The 19,020-nt window shown below is 37.0% G+C and overlaps 1 protein-coding gene across 17 annotated transcripts in view; it reads left to right on the plus strand.

The window, feature by feature from the left end:
• Window positions 1-19,020, plus strand: part of PKHD1 (PKHD1 ciliary IPT domain containing fibrocystin/polyductin) — a 534,197-nt gene that overhangs the window by 501,485 nt on the left and 13,692 nt on the right. For all 17 annotated transcript variants that reach the window (XM_079935418.1, XM_079935415.1, XM_079935403.1 and 14 more), the window contains 3 exons: window positions 597-684; window positions 9,103-9,210; window positions 15,467-15,625. In XM_079935418.1, the coding sequence (XP_079791544.1) occupies window positions 597-684; window positions 9,103-9,210; window positions 15,467-15,625 (355 nt within the window). The remainder of the gene's footprint in view (window positions 1-596; window positions 685-9,102; window positions 9,211-15,466; window positions 15,626-19,020) is intronic.

The following is a 19,020-nucleotide window of genomic DNA, read 5'->3' on the forward strand; positions in this document are numbered from 1 at the left end:
CTATGTTATTTTAAATGATTTCTCCTGTATGTGGTTAAGTACAGCATCAACAAGAGGCTTCTGTGCTCAATTCTAATTTCAGTGTCCATGCCCTCTGATTCTATTTTATCTTGTCTATATTTACTAATATCAAGGGGGGAAGAGTGAAATATGATACTCAAATCAGCTTTCCACTCTTGACTTTAGAAATGCCTCCCCTGACGTGCTTACAGAGGGCTGAAGGCCATGGGCCTGAGGTCCACACTTCTGCTCTAGCCTGGCACTCACCCAACTCTCTCCTGCTTTGTCGTCTTAATCTTTCCTTCCTTATTAACCCTCAGCACACCGTGCCACTCTCCTTTTCTGTAAACTTAACTTTCCTTTCTCCTCTTCACTGCCCTGCCCCAACTTTTCTTGCAATAATCTCCCTTCTCTCTGCTCAGTAAGCTAATTTGATATATTCTTCTTAACCTGAGAAAGAAAATATTTATTTATTATTTTTTTCCTTTGTTTATTGTGTGCTTTATAAAAGATTCTGTGTGAATCCTCTTCTTTTTCAGATAACTTCACAAAATTCTCTTCTGAGTCCAACTTTTCCCCTTTTTTCCTGTTTCCAGAATCGGAGAGTAGAGTCGTTGGGGCCCCCATCAGAGCCTTGGGTCATTTCTGTTTCTCTGGAAGGGACATCAGATTCCATGCTGAGAGGTAGGTACCTGTGACATTCGGAGACCTGCTATAATTGCATCTGCACAGAAATGTTTGCTACCGTTGGGAATCTATAACAAAAGCCGCTAATACTCAGTATCTTTGTTAGTTTGGAAGAAATCCCCTTCACCACCAGTCTACAATGCCAGTGTCTGCAAAAGGGAACATTAGGTTGGCAGGAAATGTTTAACAAACCATCTGCCCACCTACCCCCACCCCTGCCAACATGGTGAGGAGTATTATTGTCATACCTGTATCTTCAGTATGGTGTAAGGAAAAGGTCATGGCCCCCTAATCATGTACAGATGATTCTCTGGTACAGTATCAAGTCATAGGTACAATGTGGTTTCTATGGGGAAACAAGCACTGGCTCTCAATGTTATAAAGAATAAATGTGATGGCAAATGCAAAGCGCCTGGCCCAGAATAGGCCCTGAGAGCTCATTTTCTCCTCTCCAGCTTTCTTGGTCCTCCATTACCTTCCTGTTCAGTCCCAGTACCACTGCTAGCTTCATTTACTTTTCTGGAGTTGTGCATATGAAAATCAAAAACCACCATTCTGTTCTTTGCTTCTATAAGTTTTACTATTTTAGATACTTTATATACATGAAATCATACAGTGTTAGTCCTTCTGTGACTGGTTGATTTCACCTAGCATAATGTCCTCAAGATTCATCTATGCTGCAACGTATTTCAGAACTTTTTTTTTTTAGTTTTATTTATTTTTTTATACAGCAGGTTCTTATTAGCTATCTATTTTATACATATTAGTGTATATATGTCAATCCCAACCTCCCAATTCATCCCACCATCACCCCTTCCCACGATTCCCCCTTGGTGTTCATACATTTGTTCTCTACATCTGTGTCTCTATTTCTGCCTTGCAAACCGGTTCATCTGTACCATTTTTCTAGATTCCACATATATGCATTAATATACGATATTTGTTTTTCTCTTTCTGACTTACTTCACTCTGTATGGCAGTCTCTAGGTCCATCCACATCTCTACAAATGACCCAATTTCGTTCCTTTTTATGGCTGAGTAATATTCCATTGTATATATGTACCACATCTTTATCCATACTTCTGTCGATGGGCATTTAGGTTGCTTCCTGGCTATTGTAAATAGTGCTGCAATGAACATTGGGGTGCATGTGTCTTTTTGAATTATGGTTTTCTCAGGGTATATGCCCAGTAGTGGGATTGCTGGGTCATATGGTAATTGTATTTTTAGTTTTTAAAGAAATCTCCATGCTGTTCTCCATAGTGGCTGAATCAATTTACATTCCTACCAACAGTGCAAGACGGTTCCATTTTCTCCACACCCTTTCCAGCATTTCTTGTTTGTAGATTTTCTGATGTAGCCCATTCTAACCGGTATGAGGTGATACCTCACTGTAGTTTTGATTTGCATTTCTAATAATTAGTGATGTTGAGCATGTTTTCACATGCCTCTTGGCCATCTGTATGTCTTCTTTGGAGAAATATCTATTTAGGTCTTCTGCCCATTTTTCTATTGGGTTGTTTGTTTTTTTGATACTGAGCTGCATGAGCTGCTTGTAAATTCTGGAGATTAATACTTTATCAGTTGCTTTGTTTGCAAATAATTTCTCCCATTCTGAGGGTTGTCTTTTTGTCTTGTTTATGGTTTCCGTTGCTGTGCAAAAGCTTTTAAGTTTCATTAGGTCCCATTTGTTTATTTTTGTTTTTATTTCCATTAACCTAGGCAGTGGGTCAAAAAAGATATTGCTGTGATATATGTCAAAGAGTGTTCTTCCTATGTTTTCCTCTAAGGGTTTTGTAGTGTCCAGTCTTACATTTAGGTCTTTAATCCATTTTGAGTTTATTTTTGTGTATGGTGTTAGGGAGTGTTCTAATTTTATTCTTTTATGTGTAGCTGTCCAATTTTCCCAGCATCACTTATTGAAGATGCTGTCTTTTCTCCATTGTATATCCTTGCCTCCTTTGTCATGGATTAGTTGACCATAAGTGCATGGGTTTATCTCTGGGCTTTCTATCCTATTCCATTGATCTATATTTCTGTTTTTCTGCTAGTACCATGTTGTCTTGATTACTCTAGCTTTGTAGTGTAGTCTGAAGTCAGGGAATCTGATTCCTCCAGCTCTATTTTTTTCCCTCAAGATTGCTTTGGCTATTCAGGGTCTTTTGTGTTTCCATACAAATTTTAAGATTTTTTGTTCTAGTTCTGTAAAAAATGCCATTGATAATTTGATAGGGATTGCATTGAATCTATAGATTGCTTTGGGTAGTCTAGTCATTTTCACAATGTTGATTCTTCCAATCAAAGAACATGGTATATCTCTGCATCTGTTTGTGTTATCTTTGATTTCTTTCATCAGTGTCTTATAGTTTTCTGCATACAGGTCTTTTGTCTCCTTAGGTAGGTTTATTCCTAGATATTTTTTTCCTTTTGTTGCAGTAGTGAATGGGATTGTTTCCTTAATTTCGCTTTCTGATTTTTATTGTTAATGTATAGGAATGCAAGAGATTTCTGTACATTAATTTTGTATCCTGAAACTTTACCAAATTCATTGATTAGCTCTAGTAGTTTTCCGATGGCATTTTTAGGATTCTCTATGTATGGTATCATGTCATCTGCAAACAGTGACAGTTTTACTTCTTCTTTTCCGATTTGGATTCCTTTTATTTCTTTTTCTTGTCTGATTGCTGTGGCTAAATCTTCCAAAACTATGTTGAATAATAGTGGCGAGTGTGGACGTCCTTGTCTTGTTCCTGATCTTAGAGGAAATGCTTTCAGTTTTTCACCATTGAGAATGATGTTTGCTGTGGGTTTGTCATATATGGCCTTTATTATGTTGAGGTAGGTTCCCTCTATGCCCACTTTCTGGAGAGTTTTTATCATAAATGGGTGTTGAATTTTGTCACAAGCTTTTTCTGCATCTTATTGAGATGATCATATGGTTTTTATTCTTCAGTTTGTTAATATGGTTTATCACATTGATTCATTTGTGTACATTGAAGAATCCTTGCATCCCTGGGATAAATCCCACTTGATCATGGTGTATGATCCTTTTAATGTGTTGTTGGATTCTGCTTGCTAGTATTTTGTTGAGCATTTCTGCATCTATATTCATCAGTGATATTGGTCTGTAATTTTCTTTCTTTGTAGTATCTTTGTCTGGTTTTGGTATCGGGGTGATGGTGCCCTCATAGAATGAGTTTGAGAGTGTTCCTCCCTCTGCAATTTTTTGGAAGAGTTTGAGAAGGATGGGTGTTAGCTCTTCTCTAAATGTTTGATAGAATTCGCCTGTGAAGCCATCTGGTCTTGGGCTTTTGTTTGTTGGAAGATTTTTAATATCAGTTTCAATTCATTACTTGTGATTGGTCTGCTCGTATTTTCTATTTTTTCCTGGTTCAGACTTGGAAGGTTATACCTTTCTAAGAATTTGTCTATTTCTTTCAGGTTGTCCATTTTATTGGCATAGAGTTGCTTGTAGTAGTGTCTTAGGATGCTTTGTATTTCTGCAGTGTCTGTTGTAACTTCTCCTTTTCCATTTCTAATTTTATTGATTTGAGTCCTCTCCCTCTTTTTCTTGATGAGTCTGGCTAATGGTTTATCAATTTTGTTTATCTTCTCAAAGAATCAGCTTTCAGTTTTATTGATCTTTGCTATTATTTTGTTTGTTTCTATTTCATTTATTTCTGCTCTGATCTTTATGATTGCTTTCCTTCTACTAACTTTGGGTTTTGTTTGTTCTTCTTTTCTAGTCCATTTTAGGTGTAAGGTTAGATTGTTTATTTGAGATGTTTCTTGTTTCTTGAGGTAGGCTTGTATTGCTATAAACTCTCCTCTTAGAACTGCTTTTGCTGCATCCCATAGGTTTTGGATCATTGTGTTTCCATTGTCATTTGTCTCTAGGTATTTTCTATTTCCTCTTTGATTTCTTCAGTGATCTCTTGGTTTTTTAGTAACATATTGTTTAGCCTCCATGTGTTTGTGTTTTAACAATTTTTTCCCTGTAATTTATTTCTAATCTCATAGTGCTATGGTCAGAAAAGATGCTTGATATGATTTCAATTTTCTTATATTTACCAAGGCTTGACTTGTGACTCAAGATGTGATCTATCCTGGAGAAGGTTCCGTGTGCACTTGAGAAGAAAGTGTAATCTGCCGATTTTGGATGTAATGTCCCATAAGTATCAATTAAATCTATCTGGTCTACTGTGTCATTTAAAGCTTGTGTTTCCTTATAATTTTCTGTTTGGATGATCTGTCCATTGGTGCAAGTGAGGTGTTAAAGTCTCCCACTTTTATTGTGTTACTGTCAATTTCTTCTTTTATAGCTGTTAGCAGTTGCCTTATGTATTGAGGTGCTCCTATGTTGGGTATATATATATACACAATTGTTATATCTTATTCTTGGATTGATCCCTTGATCATTATGTAGTCTCCTTCCTTGTCTCTTGCAACATTCTTTATTTTAAAGTCTATTTTATCTGATATGAGTATTGCTACTCCAGCTTTCTTTTGATTTCCATTTGCATAGAATATCTTTTTCCATCCCCTCAGTTTCAGTCTGTATGTGTCTCTAGGTCTGAAGTGGGTCTCTTGTAGACAGCATATATATGGGTCTTGTTTTTGTATCCGTTCAGCGAGCCTGTGTCTTTTGGTTGGAGCATTTAATCCATTCACATTTAAGGTAATTATCAATATGTATGTTCCTATTACCATTTTCTTAATTGTTTTGGATTTGTTATTGTAGGTCCTTTCCTTCTCTTGTGTTTTCCACTTAGAGAAGTTCCTTTAGCCTTTGTTGTAGAGCTGGTTTGGTGGTGCTGAGTTCTCTTAGCTTTTACTTTTCTGTAAAGCTTTTGATTTCTCCATCAAATCTGAATGTGATCCTTTCTGCGTAGAGTAATCTTGGTTGTAGGTTCGTCCCTTTCATCACTTTAAGTATATCATGCCACTCCCTTCTGGCTTGTAGAGTTTCTGCTGAGAAATCAGCTGTTAACCTTATGGGAGTTCCCTTGTATATTATTTGTCATTTTTCCCTTGCTGCTTTCAATAATTTTTCTTTGTCTTTAATTTTTGCCAATTTGATTATTATATGTCTCTGCGTGTTTCTCCTTGGGTTTTTCCTGTATGGGACTCTTTGCACTTCCTGGACTTGGGTGGCTATTTCCTTTCCCATGTTAGGGAAGTTTTCGACTATAATCTCTTCAATTATTTTCTTGGGTCCTTTTTCTCTCTCTTCTCCTTCTAGGACCCCTGTAATGCGAATGTTGTGTTTAATGTTGTCCCAGAGGTCTTTAGGCTGTCTTCATTTCTTTTCATTCTTTTTTCTTTATTCTGTTCAGCAGCAGTGAATTCCACTATTCTGTCTTCCAGGTCACTTATCTGTTCTTCTGCCTCAGTTATTCTGCTATTGATTCCTTGTAGTGTATTTTTCATTTCAGTTATTGTATTGTTCATCTCTGTTTGTTTGTTCGTTAATTCTTGTAGGTCTTTGTTAAACATTTCTTGCATCTTCTTGATCTTTGCCTCCATTCTTTTTCCGAGGTCCTGGATCATCTTCACTTCATTATTCTGAATCCTTTTTCTGGAAGGTTGCCTATCTCCACTTCATTTAGTTGTTTTTCTGGGGTTTTATCTTGTTCCTTCATCTGGTACATAGCCCTCTGCCTTTTCGTCTTGTCTATCTTTCTGTAAATGTGGTTTTTGTTCCACAGGCTGCAGGATTGTAGTTCTTCTTGCTTCTGCTGTCTGCCCTCTTCCAGTTACTTCTTGCTCTACCCTGGCTTTGAGTCTAAGCTCATTCACATGCCTCCTATAAAATATGTACCTTGCCATACTGCATACATTACCCATACCCAGTTCCTTACTCACACTCCATACCTTATCGTATCCCATACCTACTCCTCTACTATACCTTACTCAGCCTCCATACTTTACTGTGCCCCACTCCTGACACATACTCCCCCCATTCGTCATTGGTTTCCTCTCAGTTATCCCAAGGATATCATCACTGTCTAGCTTAGAATCATATTGGCTCATGCAAAATGAAAGAGGCGTGAAACCGTTTGTTATTTTCCTCCATTAACACCAACTCATGCTCAAGCCAACTGACTCCCCTGGATCAGTATATTCTCTGTTGTTCTCTTTGGGAGATTCAATGAGAGCGTATGAGGAATGGGCTGAGGTCATCTTATATGCACACGTTTTTGTGCGTGTGTGTGAGTGTCATGAAATAGGAAAAGAATCTGGTGTCATCTTCTTTGTAGAATGCCCACATCACCAAACACCCTATTTCAATGATTGAAAGTATCTCTTGAAGACATCATGAAATATTTCTCCTTAACTTCAGAAAGAATGGAAGCAAAACCATTTGGCATGGATTACCTAACTTATTCTAAGTATTTCCTGCAGAAAAATAAATTAACAACAACAAAACCTGGTCTATATGTCTAGCCTAAATCTTTTGTTCTGCAGTTTAACTTCATGTTCTTTTGTCTCAGTAAATCCTCTTCAGTTCAAAAAAAAAAGAGGTTATAACCAAAAATGGGTTTATATACGCAAAGACAATTATTTTAGGGTCCTTCAGATCCTTTGATATTTAGCTATAGATCCTAGTTGTAGAAAAAATGTGTTCTTAATACTAAAAAAATAAACTCTCAACATTAATGATGTAACAGTTTGCTAGTGTGGATAGCTAAGGGTAAGAGGGATCGTTTTGGGGGTGAAAAGTATTTTAGAAACCCTATGCCTTACAGAAGCACATTCAAGTAGCATTCCCTGATAAAGCATGTCATCAACTTCAATCTTATGTGAAGCCCAACACCCCATCTCCTCCCAGGTTCCCTCAGCCAGGACCAGCTTGATCAGGGAGCCTGTCAATGACATTTGTCTATTTTACAATTACCATTCCAGAGATATGATGAACCCCAGAGTCATGTACTGTACTTGGCAGCAAACTGCCTCAGCTTTGGGGCACATATGCTTCAAAGCTGAGAATATCGTAGATATATATGGGAATCTTTGTAGAGATCTCTGAGGCAAGCTTGTATTTAATACAAAAGCAAACCGATTTGGAGCTAAAGTACTTTCCATTAGGCAGTTTGGCGGCTGTTCTATGAGGCAGACTCACTGTGCTCGCCGGACACATTTCAATTAAATGCTGCTTTGTATTCCTCCAAAGATGGGAACAATAAGAACGTTTGTCAAAGGGAAAACTGTAGCAAATGATTTCATGTTGAACATCTGTACTCTGCAGTTCACTGTTTGCAAGAGTTTATTGACCATAATTTTGATGCATATAGGTTTTAAAGAGTATAAATGGCATTTGTCTTGGTGCCTATCATTTATTTCAGTCTTGGCTTATTTATTTCCATTTTTTCTGGGCATTTTATTTATTTCAGGACTCTGAAGAGATGAAGGAAAAGATGTTTCTGAAAATGGAAATTTTAGTTAGCTCTGAAAAATTGATGAAGAAAGACAATGTTTTCCCAAAAAGGATTGAGCAATTGAATTGAGAAATAGAACACTATGCATATTCTATCTTTATGATACCTTTCAGCCTTAAAGATCTCAAACCAATTTTTAAACTTTAGGACCACTCTCCTATCTCATTGTCCATCATACCAATCATAGTGACATTTCCAGAGTGAAATGGAGCAGCTGTTAATTAGCAAAGTAATTTGAGGATAGTGGAGTCAGAAGACTAATTAAAGGCATTGTGAATGGGATCCAGAGCTAAGTTTCCTTCTTTTACTTTATAAATGGATGGCCTATTGTTAGAAGATGTCAGCTTTCCTTTTTGCATTTTATTCAAGGAAACCATAGCCCAGACGATCCAAGTTGCTGTACAGGGTAGCTTTTATCACTCCTGATTTGATGCATTGCTGTGGTCCTGATCTATTGGCCTAACTCTGTCACCGCATAAACCACAGATCCCTTGAATAGAAGAGAGGCAGAGCCTAGAAACTGACCACCTAGAAAGAGAATAGACTTTCTTTCTTGAGAGACATTTAAATATTCAGTATATAATAAGGGCTAAGAATACAAACTTTGAAAACAGGCAGAAGTGAGCTATAACCCTCTCACCACGTAATTTAACCTTTCCTGAGTCTATTTCTTAATCTCTAGAATATTGGTAATAGTATATTTTATAGGGTTGTGTAGTTTATGTACAATGATGAATATAAAGCACAACGTCTGGCATAGTAAGCTTTCAATATATGTTGGCTTTTGTTGTTATTATTCTATCTTGGATTATTTAGTTCCAAGATTTGTCTAAGAGAAGCCTGATGGATTTAGTAACCTCTTCAATTAAATTTTTTTTCCCATATTGTCCATTTGCCTCTCTACAGGGAAGACTTGAAGAAATCGCTCTTGTGTAGGTAACTAACATTCACTTTTTGGTTTTGTGTTTATTTGCAGGATGTACTCAGGCAGAAACTCAAGATGGTTATGTGAGGTTCTCCAACTTGGCAGTTTTGATCTCTGGGTCAAATTGGCACTTTATTTTTACTGTCACTTTCCCTCCAGGTAATTCCAGCACAGTGTGTTTTTATTATCTGTTCCTTTTTAAAAAAAATATATAACTCCTTCTCCTTTATAATGGGACTAGCTTCTATCATGAATAAGAAGTCATTGTAGTTTAGAGAAAAAAATCCCCTTGGTTGTATCGTTAAGGTGTGAGAAGCAAGAACACATGTAGGAATCAAGCCTCATGAGAATCATGGTAAGCAAGAATCCAAATGTACATTTTCCTCTAGTTATTAAAATTTACTTTGAATGTTCTATTTTTTTTCTATGACATCTGATGGAACTTGGTTGGGTATTAATTTAAGAATTTTAATTTATAAGAAGGAGAGTCCTGGGGTATCAAGTATTATGAAATCTTATCTTTCAGTCCTGCCCTCCTCATCCACTGCCCCACCCCCACCTTTAAAATGGTGACTATACCCACTCAAAATCTTGGTACTTTAGAAGGGTAGGTATAAGGTGTGTGTAAATTGCTTATATGATCCAGTTCTTCTTGACAAAACATTAAAGAGAAACCTTCTCCCTTCGGAAGTATTCTTGACAAATTTTGCTTTATTAGAGTGTAATACTATTCAATAACTTTGTAGTAAATAATATGTTACTTAAACTTCAAAGCCAGATGAGCTTATGAAAAATATTACTCTCCCATTTCCATGATGGGTAGAGTCCAGGCTGCACCCTACAGAGGAGTAGCGAGAGTCCAGTTTTGGACATCCTTTTTATAAAGGATTGAACTCTGATAGAGACACAGAATTACCACCTGAAAAAAGTTATCTAAATATTGTAATTTACCAGAAAAAAACCCTCCTCCCCTAAGAGAGCATCTGAAAGAGTTCTAAAAATACTAACATCACGTTTGAACTGAAAGGTAGATAATTATAATCAGTTATTAATTTGAGTCAGGGAAATTAGTCTGGTACTTAAGACATGCAGTTGTGGAAAGTAGTTAATGCACAGCTGTGATAATGCAAAGTTTTAAAAAATACACTAGAACAATCATGAGTGGATTTAAACTGCTTAGATATTGGAAATGGCAAAGGAAATTAAATGTTTTGATGTGAGGTGTCTGAAGCCCAACAACAAATATTTAATTAAGGCCAGGTGTTAGTTCTCCTTCATGAAACTTAAATTCAAACCACCAGTATACTTTTCAAAAAGTTAAAAATATGGCTCTCATGAAAATATATAATGAGTACTTGTCAACAAGTTACTTTACTCTTTAATGTGGGAACCAGGAGGATGGCAAGGTTTATAGCCTGGAAAGGACTGCTTTGAAATCAGTTTGCTAAATTGGATACAGGGCAATCAAACTCTAATCTTTGAGTTGCATGTCTACAAATATCACTTTCATTCTTACTGGATGAAAATCACTTGCAGCTTACCAATCTTCTACAAATTCACAAGACTGGACCCCTGAATATTGAATATTAAGTCAAACAAAAGTGTGTTCCAGAGAATTTGATAAACCTTGGATGGGCTTGTTTGAAAATGCTCCAGTGTGATATTGTTAAGATCTGTAATCATTATTTTTCTCTCAGTTCCAAGTTTTGGACAATTTTTCTTCACAAAGGGAATACCATCTGGGGTCAGGTAGTAGTATTAATTGCATAGGGCACCTATTCTTATAATACCTAAGACGTTGTCCTGATGTAAGCACAGATTCATGGAGAATGTTCAGCGCCTTGACCATGGGATTCCCAAGGATGTATTTTGAAGGGTAACACATGCAGAGCTGGATCCTTTGGTCCCGATTTGCTGCATATTTAAAAGACCATTGCCCTCCAGTTTCCTCAGTGGCTAACTAAGACTAAATACTTCATCCAGTTTACTTTAAGGCATAAGTTATACAACCGGATGTAAACTATAGTGTAGACAGCAGCTTCTCGGTGACAGTGCGATTTTGAGCCAGCTCTGGTGTTCACATTTACTGGACTACTGCTTCCTTTAATTTCCACCTTCAGCTTGTAAAGTCCCCTAAATGAGGAATCGTCTTGAGAAGTTTTCCTTTAGAATTTTCCTTAAATTATTCTTCGTAATTTTCAAGACTGACTCTATGAGGTGAGGCTCTGTTTAAGTGAGAAGAGAAAAGATGGAGGAGAAATAGAAAACATCAGAAGGCCTGCACTTCTGTGACCCCATAGCCACCTGTTCATTACCAGTGCAGATCCTGAGAGGGACTCCTCGTTTCCAGGTGTATCAGTGTCTAAGGCTGGAATTATTTGGGAAAGCAGCTCTCATCCTCACGTTGCTAGGCCACTCAATGACATTTCTCCTTTTTAGTAAGCTCCAAAAGAACAGCTGTGACAAGCCTTGATTCATGGGACTGTAATTTTTGCTTCATCCCTGAATCAAGCAGAAGACTTGCAGTCATTTTCATTATTTTCCCTCTTCTCCCTTAGAGAGAGGAACACATCATTATTCCTATTTTAGTATTTTTTTGTCTCATTATTTATTTATTTTTCTTAAAACTGAAGAAAAAGGACAGAATTCAACATCTGCTTAATGCCCAGAGATGGCAGATAATGGCAGATGTGATTCCTGATTATATTTAGATCATGGAAGTTGGCAATCTGTCTTTCTAAAGTTTCCAACATTGTCCATGTCTTTATGTTTTTAAGTGGAAATAGATGTCACTTTAATCAATGTTTCATTGATCACTGCATACAAAGACATACATTTCTTCAGCTCCGTAGATACACCAAAGACTTATAATTAAGGACTTAGTTCATTAAAGATATATGTATATGTATATATATACATACATATACATATGTATAATTTATTTTCTACTGAGATACAATTGACAGAACACTGTATAAGTTTAAGGTGTACAGCATGGTGGTTTGATATATTTATATATTGCCATATGATTATCCCTGTAGTGTTAGCTAACACCTATATCGCATCGCATAATTATCACATCACATAATTATCATTCTTTTTTGTGGTGAGAACAATTAAGACCTAGTCTCTTAGCAACTTTGAAGTTTATTATACAGTATCATTGACTATAATCGCTATGCTATTTTGGAAATATAGAAGTTGAGGAACTGAGAAGTTACATAAGTCTAGCCAAGTATGTATGGAATCCTCATAAGTCTTTATAACATGTGGGCTAATCCAGCTCATTTATCTGTTTCTGAACTTCCTGAGACACTGTCAAGAGGGCAGAGTGTCTGTGAAGTTTGTTCTACTGACTTCCCACCCAACCTTTCCACATGCATTGTCATTACCATGGTCTAGGCTGTGGTTTCTCTAACCATTTCCTGGAGCCATGGGACTCTTAGGGGGTTCTCCAGGGCCGCTGGGTTGAGACAGGATGCACCCTGCCACCCAACCCAGAAAAACTCAACTGCAGTGGCCGTTTCCGAGTCTGGAATATTCCTCCTCCCTAACTTCTCGTGGCTCGCTCACCAGCTCACCCAGGTTTCTTTTCAAATGTAACCTCCTCAGAGAGCCCTTTTCTGCCTCACTCTGTCCACACCACAGTCTCAACCCTGCTCCCCTCTCCAGCCATCCTCTGACTTCTGCATGGCACTCATCACTCTCTAGCGTCAGAGTATCTGTGTATTTGCTTGTTTGTCTATTGCCTGCCTGCTCTGTCCCCCATTAGAACCTAAGTCCCAGGACGGACAGGAATTCTGCTTAGTTCAGCATTACATCCTCAGGGTGTTAAAAAAAAAAAACAAAAACAAATAAATATTTGTTTATGAATAAGTGGGTATACTGAGATTCTGCCTAAGATTACATTTAAATAATGTTCTGCTGCTAAAAATATTTAAAAACTGGTGGTCTTCACCCTTAGACTCAGGTTACTGCTCCAGGCTTATAAACCTCAGGCCTGACTTCAGCCTCTCTGTCATTATTTGTGTTTTAAACACTTCCATGGCTTGATCTTCTATATCACAGGTGGCTCATGCCCCTTCCCAGGTCAGAATTTTTCCATCTGTGACACCTCATCGCCTTCAGAATGTTGTCAAGGGCCTTTTGGCTTTTGCCATTTAATGCCCGCCAGAATTTGCCTCACATGCTTTCCTGCACTGATTCCTAGTATCTCCTGGCAGTACTTTTTTCAACATCGATTGCTTTTTTTCTCTTTTCTGTCTTTATTTGCTCAACCTGCAGAGCCCCATCTAGATACTCTCTCCTCTGGGAAGCTTTCCCCAATCATATTCCTAGAAAATAACCTTCCAAGGCAATTGATTTGCATTATTCTGGTGGCATGGGTCACATTCTGATTTGTATGGAAAATATTTGTATGTGTATCTTATTTCATTTATTGGCTTGTAAGTATCCTAAGAATGAGAACAGTAACTTATCCACGTGGTGAAGTAAACAATCACTGAGCAGTTATTGGAAAATGGATAAAAGAATAAAGAATTTTGTTCTTAATTCTGTAAATCCCTAGTAAAATCCATACCCCTGTCTCTGGGCTAGAGTTAGCTTATTCAGTTGCCCATAAAAAGCAACTAATTAATAACAAACAAGCCAAATATGGCTCAAGGATAAGATGTACCCACAGGAGAAGCATTTCTAGATAATTTTGTTATAGTAGCTTTGGGACCGAGTCAGCCAGGAGTCAAGAGACTGGAGCTCTAACTGTGACTTCCAATCAAATTGTCAGGTTCAGCCCAAGGAAAGCACAGCAAAGAAAACACGGTGTTTCCTTGAGTAGAGAAAATACAAGCTCTGCTTTTGCCTGAATTATTCAGATGAAAGCAGAGATTTGGGGTTTGTTTGTTTTGAACGACCTACTCAAAAATACTGGTTATAGCTAACTTAGGATCACAGGCAAGTGTTTTTTTTTTTTTTGACTTTAAATTTTTGTCTTGAGATATAATTGACATATGATAAGCTATACATATTTAAAGCATACAGTTAGATAAACTTTGATGAATCTATACTTCCATGAAACCATCCCCACAGTTAAGATGATGAACATATCTATCATTCCCAAAATTATAGGCAAAGTTTTTAAATTTTTATTTTTTGAAATAACATACAATAAAAATGATGATTTTTTAGGGGGTCATTTTATGAATTCAAAGATATATATAGATTCATGCAATCACCCCCACAGTCAGGATGCAGAACATTTCCCAGAAGTCTCCCTTATGCTGTTCCTCTGTCCTCACATCCTCCCACTAATCCCTGCAACCACTGATCTGTTCTCCATCTGTATAATTTTGTCTTTTCTAAAACGTCATATGAATGGAATCATATTATGTATACCCCTTAGAGATGGGCTTTCCTCACTCAGCATAATGCTTTGGATGTTCATCTCAGTAGTTACAGGTTATTAATAGTTTCCTCCCTCCCTCTCTCCCTCCATCCTCCTTCCCTCTCTTCCTCATCCTCTTCCCCACTCCTTTTTCTTTTTCTCTTTCTCTCTTTGGCTGAGTCATACTCCATTGCCTGAAAAAAACACAGTTGGTTTATTCATTCATCTGTTGAAGAACATTTGGATTGTTTCCAGGTTTGGGTGGTTATTGAGGTGCTACAAACACGTGTGTACAGGTTTTTGTGTGTATAGACAGGGTTTGTTTGTTTGTTTGCTTTGTTTTCTTGCTTTTTTAGATTCTTTTCTACCTTGCTTCAAAAACACTAATGGAGTGAGAACCAAATTTTTCAGTCTACAAAACAGGGAGGAGTTTGAGACGAGTTCTTAGAAAGATGTCCTCCCTGAAGGGAACGGCCATTCTGCCCCTTCGTCCATAGCCACGGTGACTCTATCCATCTATCCCTGCTCTACCCCTAGTTTTCCAGATAACAGAATTCTTATGGACCTTAGAAATTCTCTTGGTTCCATAGTAGGAGTCCCTGTGCCCTTGTTTTGATGTGTTACAGGTTGTATTTGAAATGAGATACATATGTCATAGCAAGTAGTTTCACGCAATCTGGAGTCCAGAGTGCTTCTGTTCTAATTAGTGGAACATGAGAGTGAAGCTACAGCTTTGCACTGGTAGAGAAAAAATGTCTGAAAATAGGACAGCATTGGAAGAATTCCCCATCATAATGGACAGAAGTGGAAAGAACAATCATATATTATTGTTGGAATCTTGAAATTCTTTAGAAATATGAGTCTTGGATTTATTATTGACTCATGTATTGAATCATCTAATTCAATAAATATTTATTGAATCAACTATGTGCCAGGTACTATTGTAACCATATCTTTTCCACAGTATTTTATATTAGCATCTTATTAATATGCTATTGTTACTATTTTGTTATTTTTGGTTTTTTTTTTTAACAGGGGTCAATTTTACAGCTCGCTCCAGGCTGTTTGCTGTCTTACCTGCAACTCCATCCGAGAGGCCCACGATCATACTGGCTGCTTCCCTGTGCTCAGGGGTCTCGTGGCTGGCTCTGTGCTGCCTCGTATGCTGTTGGTTTAAGAAAAGCAAAAGCAGAAGTATGTAATTTTTTTTTTTAGTAAAAATATCTGAAGGAAATGCCATCATGTACAATATATTAACTATTCTTTTTCTTCCCCCAAAGAGACATTTTTATGAGCCTCTGTAACATATCAAACTACATGGAGCCAAATTACTCAACTCATACAATAGAAACAAGGATTGTCTAATTCTAAATAATAATAATAGCGATAATAATATCAGCTCTTATTTTTTGAATACTCACTATGGATAGGCTTCTAAGTACTTTAGAGATGTGAATTCATTCAGTTCTCACAACAACTCTGTGAAGTAGGTACTAAGTACTACATCTGTGTTTCAGGGGTGGAGCATGAAGCCCAGAAAGGCTAAGTGACTTGCCCAAGGTTTCACCACCAGGATCAAACTTTGGTTCTCTCCATATCTGACTCTTTGAAACACTGTGCCCTACAGCCCATGTGACCCTCCAAAAGGAGAGTTCAATAAAGGGGGAATGTCCTCTGCTTTTTCAGAAGAAGGAAGAGAGTGCTTGGTGTGGTTTTTTTTTGTTGTTGTTTTTTTCACTAGGAGCATAGAAATTGTGTTTTTAGGCATTTTCCCAGAAGCTGATCTTTTTCTTTCTTTCTTTTTTTTGGGGGGGGGGGGCAGTGGGTGGAGACATGGATGAAACACTTTGATATTAGGAGATACTAGGAAACCAAAGTGATAAGGAAGAGTGAGAATAAAAGAGGTGAAATGAGGAGAGGCAAAGAGAGAAAGTGAAAAATTAAGAAAGGAAAGAGGAGGTAGCCTGGTGCCACCACTAGACAGCTCACTATGCTTGGATTTCTGAGAGATGCTGAGGGATGGAAGCTCCACTAGATGCTCTTTAGTTTGAACCAAGCTTCAGCCTGGTCTCTCCCTCCCTCCCTGGCATCATCAGGCTTCACAGACTTAAAGAAAACTCAAGGATCCCTTGTTTTTCTCAGGAAGAATGGAATCTCATCCTGGTTTGTTGCCTGTGATTTGTTGCATCACGGGTTTTGGTCTTTGTTTTAAAATCTAAAAAATCTGTGTGTGCGCGCGTGTGTGTGTGTACGTGTGTATATGTGAATAGTGCTTTCTGGTTTGAAAGTAAAGACCTTTCATAATTTTTAATCTCATGGTTTGTGAAGTAGGTGATTTAATTCTCATCCTCCATTTTATAGCTAAACCTCCCAGCCATGGAGGGACTGTCCTCTAAGCTTGCTCACCCCATCTCTTCTCTTTTGTTCACCCAACTCTAGAGGACGCTTCTTCCTGCAGTTACTAAAATTATCAGTTATCTCAGTGTCCTCTTTTTGCTTTTTCAACCTTTCAATATCTTTGGACACATTTCCCTGTATTTAATTTCCATATTTTCTTGACTGGACACAGACTTCTAACTTTCTTTTAAAAAATATAAAGAGATTAGGAGGAACTTCATGAAAAAATACATAGTAATCAGTTCTGTATGAGTAATTTCTATTTCCCTCTTTATATCTTTCTGTATTTTTCATATTGCTGTAATTAGCATTTATTACTTTAGAATCAGAGAGGATACTGTTCCCCATCTTCCTCCTAGAAAGTGATTCTCTGATCCAGTTGTACAGACTAGAGCAGCACTTTACAAAATTTTGATCTCGGGACCTCATCACACTTTCAGTAATTATCAAAATCCCCAAAGAGCTTTTGTCACTGTGTGTTCTATCTATCAGTATTTCCAAATTAGAAGTTAAGAGAGAACATGTAAAGCTTATTTATTAATTTATTTTAAAATACAAATAAGACATGCATTATATGTTAATATAACATATTTTTAATTTAAAAACTATGTTTTAAAAATATATAGTGAAAAGAATGACATTTTTTATAAACCTCTTTAATGTCTGCCTGAAAAAAGTCAGCTGGAGTCTCTTAGCAGCTTCTGCATTCAGTCTGTTGCAATGTATTGCTTTGGCTGAAGTATATGAAGAAAATCTAGCCTCACTCAGCTACATAGTAGAAAAAGGAAGAATATTAATAACCTTTACAGATATTGTAGACATTCTTCTTTGATACTGCACCCAAACTGGACAAAAGGAAGTTACTTAAAGGTACATCTCAATGTACTTTTTGTGTTCTGTTACATGAAAATGCACCAGTCTACCTTGTACTTTGAATAGAGATTTTGCGCATGCAAAAACAAACATTATGCTTTGGCCATTTAGGAAACGTTGTTTCACTGAGTTATGCAGGTCTACAAAATGCTGATATATTTCCTTCTATAATTTTTTTTAAAAATCACGTTAATAGCAACAGAATTAGAAATCTGTGAAGCTTACAGTAGTTGATAAAATTTTTCTAAAGTTCTAAAATTTCCCATGTGAGCTTGACTTATATCACTGGCAACAAATACTGTCAATCGTTTCTTTGAAGTTACAGGCTCACTTCATTTACTTAAAAAAAAAATCTCCCTGGTACCAAAGTATGAATAACCATAATTTGTCTTTCAATCATTCTTTCAAGTTCTTTCAACGTAAAAATGGTGTCCTGTGAAAAAAATCAACTAGTTCAGCTCAAAACTCAATCACAAGAGTGCCTTTCCTTCAGAAAATCATCATATGTCTTGGCATGGCATTATCTGACATCATATTACAATTTATTTTTTTTTCTTCTGCCATCCAAACTAGAATAAAAGCTCTATAAGGGCAGACCTGGTCTTTCATACTTATCATTGGCTTTCCAGTGCCTAGAACAATGCCTGGCATGAAGAATGTAAAGGTATTTTTATTAATATAGTTAATGAATAAATGAATAGGAGAGAAGGCATCACTCTAGTCAAGAGCAGACTGAAGATATAAAGTCTTCAGTCAAAAGCACACAGCTGTGTGAACTCTGTGGATTGCACCAATGCCAGTTTCCTAGTTTTGATGTCATATTGCAGTTATACAAGTTGTTGGAAGTAGAGAGAAGGCTGGGTGAAGGTGCATGGGTCATCCCTGTACATTTCGTTTGACACTTTCTGTGAATCTATAATTATTTCAAAATAAAATGTTTTTTAAAAGTATTAGTAACATTGCAGCTCTGGTCAACAGAAAGATAACACGAACCACCAAAGTGAGACACATAGTGTCATTTTCTAGCAGCCATTTAACTTTAAATATCAAGATAATACTTCAACATGTAATGGATATAAAAATATTAGATATCTTACATTTTTGAAAAATCAGGTGTGTATTTTACACTTACAGGACATCTCTTTTTGAACTAGTCACTTTTCACATGTTCAGTAACCACATGTGGTGGCAACTATATTGGATGGTAGTTTTATACCTCAATGTTGTGGTCAGTATATGGGATTTTATTTCATTATTCCTTAAGCTCTGAGACTATTAAATGCATTCTACTGCATGTATATCACAATAATTTTGGGGGA

The sequence above is a fragment of the Stenella coeruleoalba genome (genome assembly GCF_951394435.1).
Source record: "Stenella coeruleoalba genome assembly, chromosome: 10".
NCBI classification, from domain to species: domain Eukaryota; kingdom Metazoa; phylum Chordata; class Mammalia; order Artiodactyla; family Delphinidae; genus Stenella; species Stenella coeruleoalba.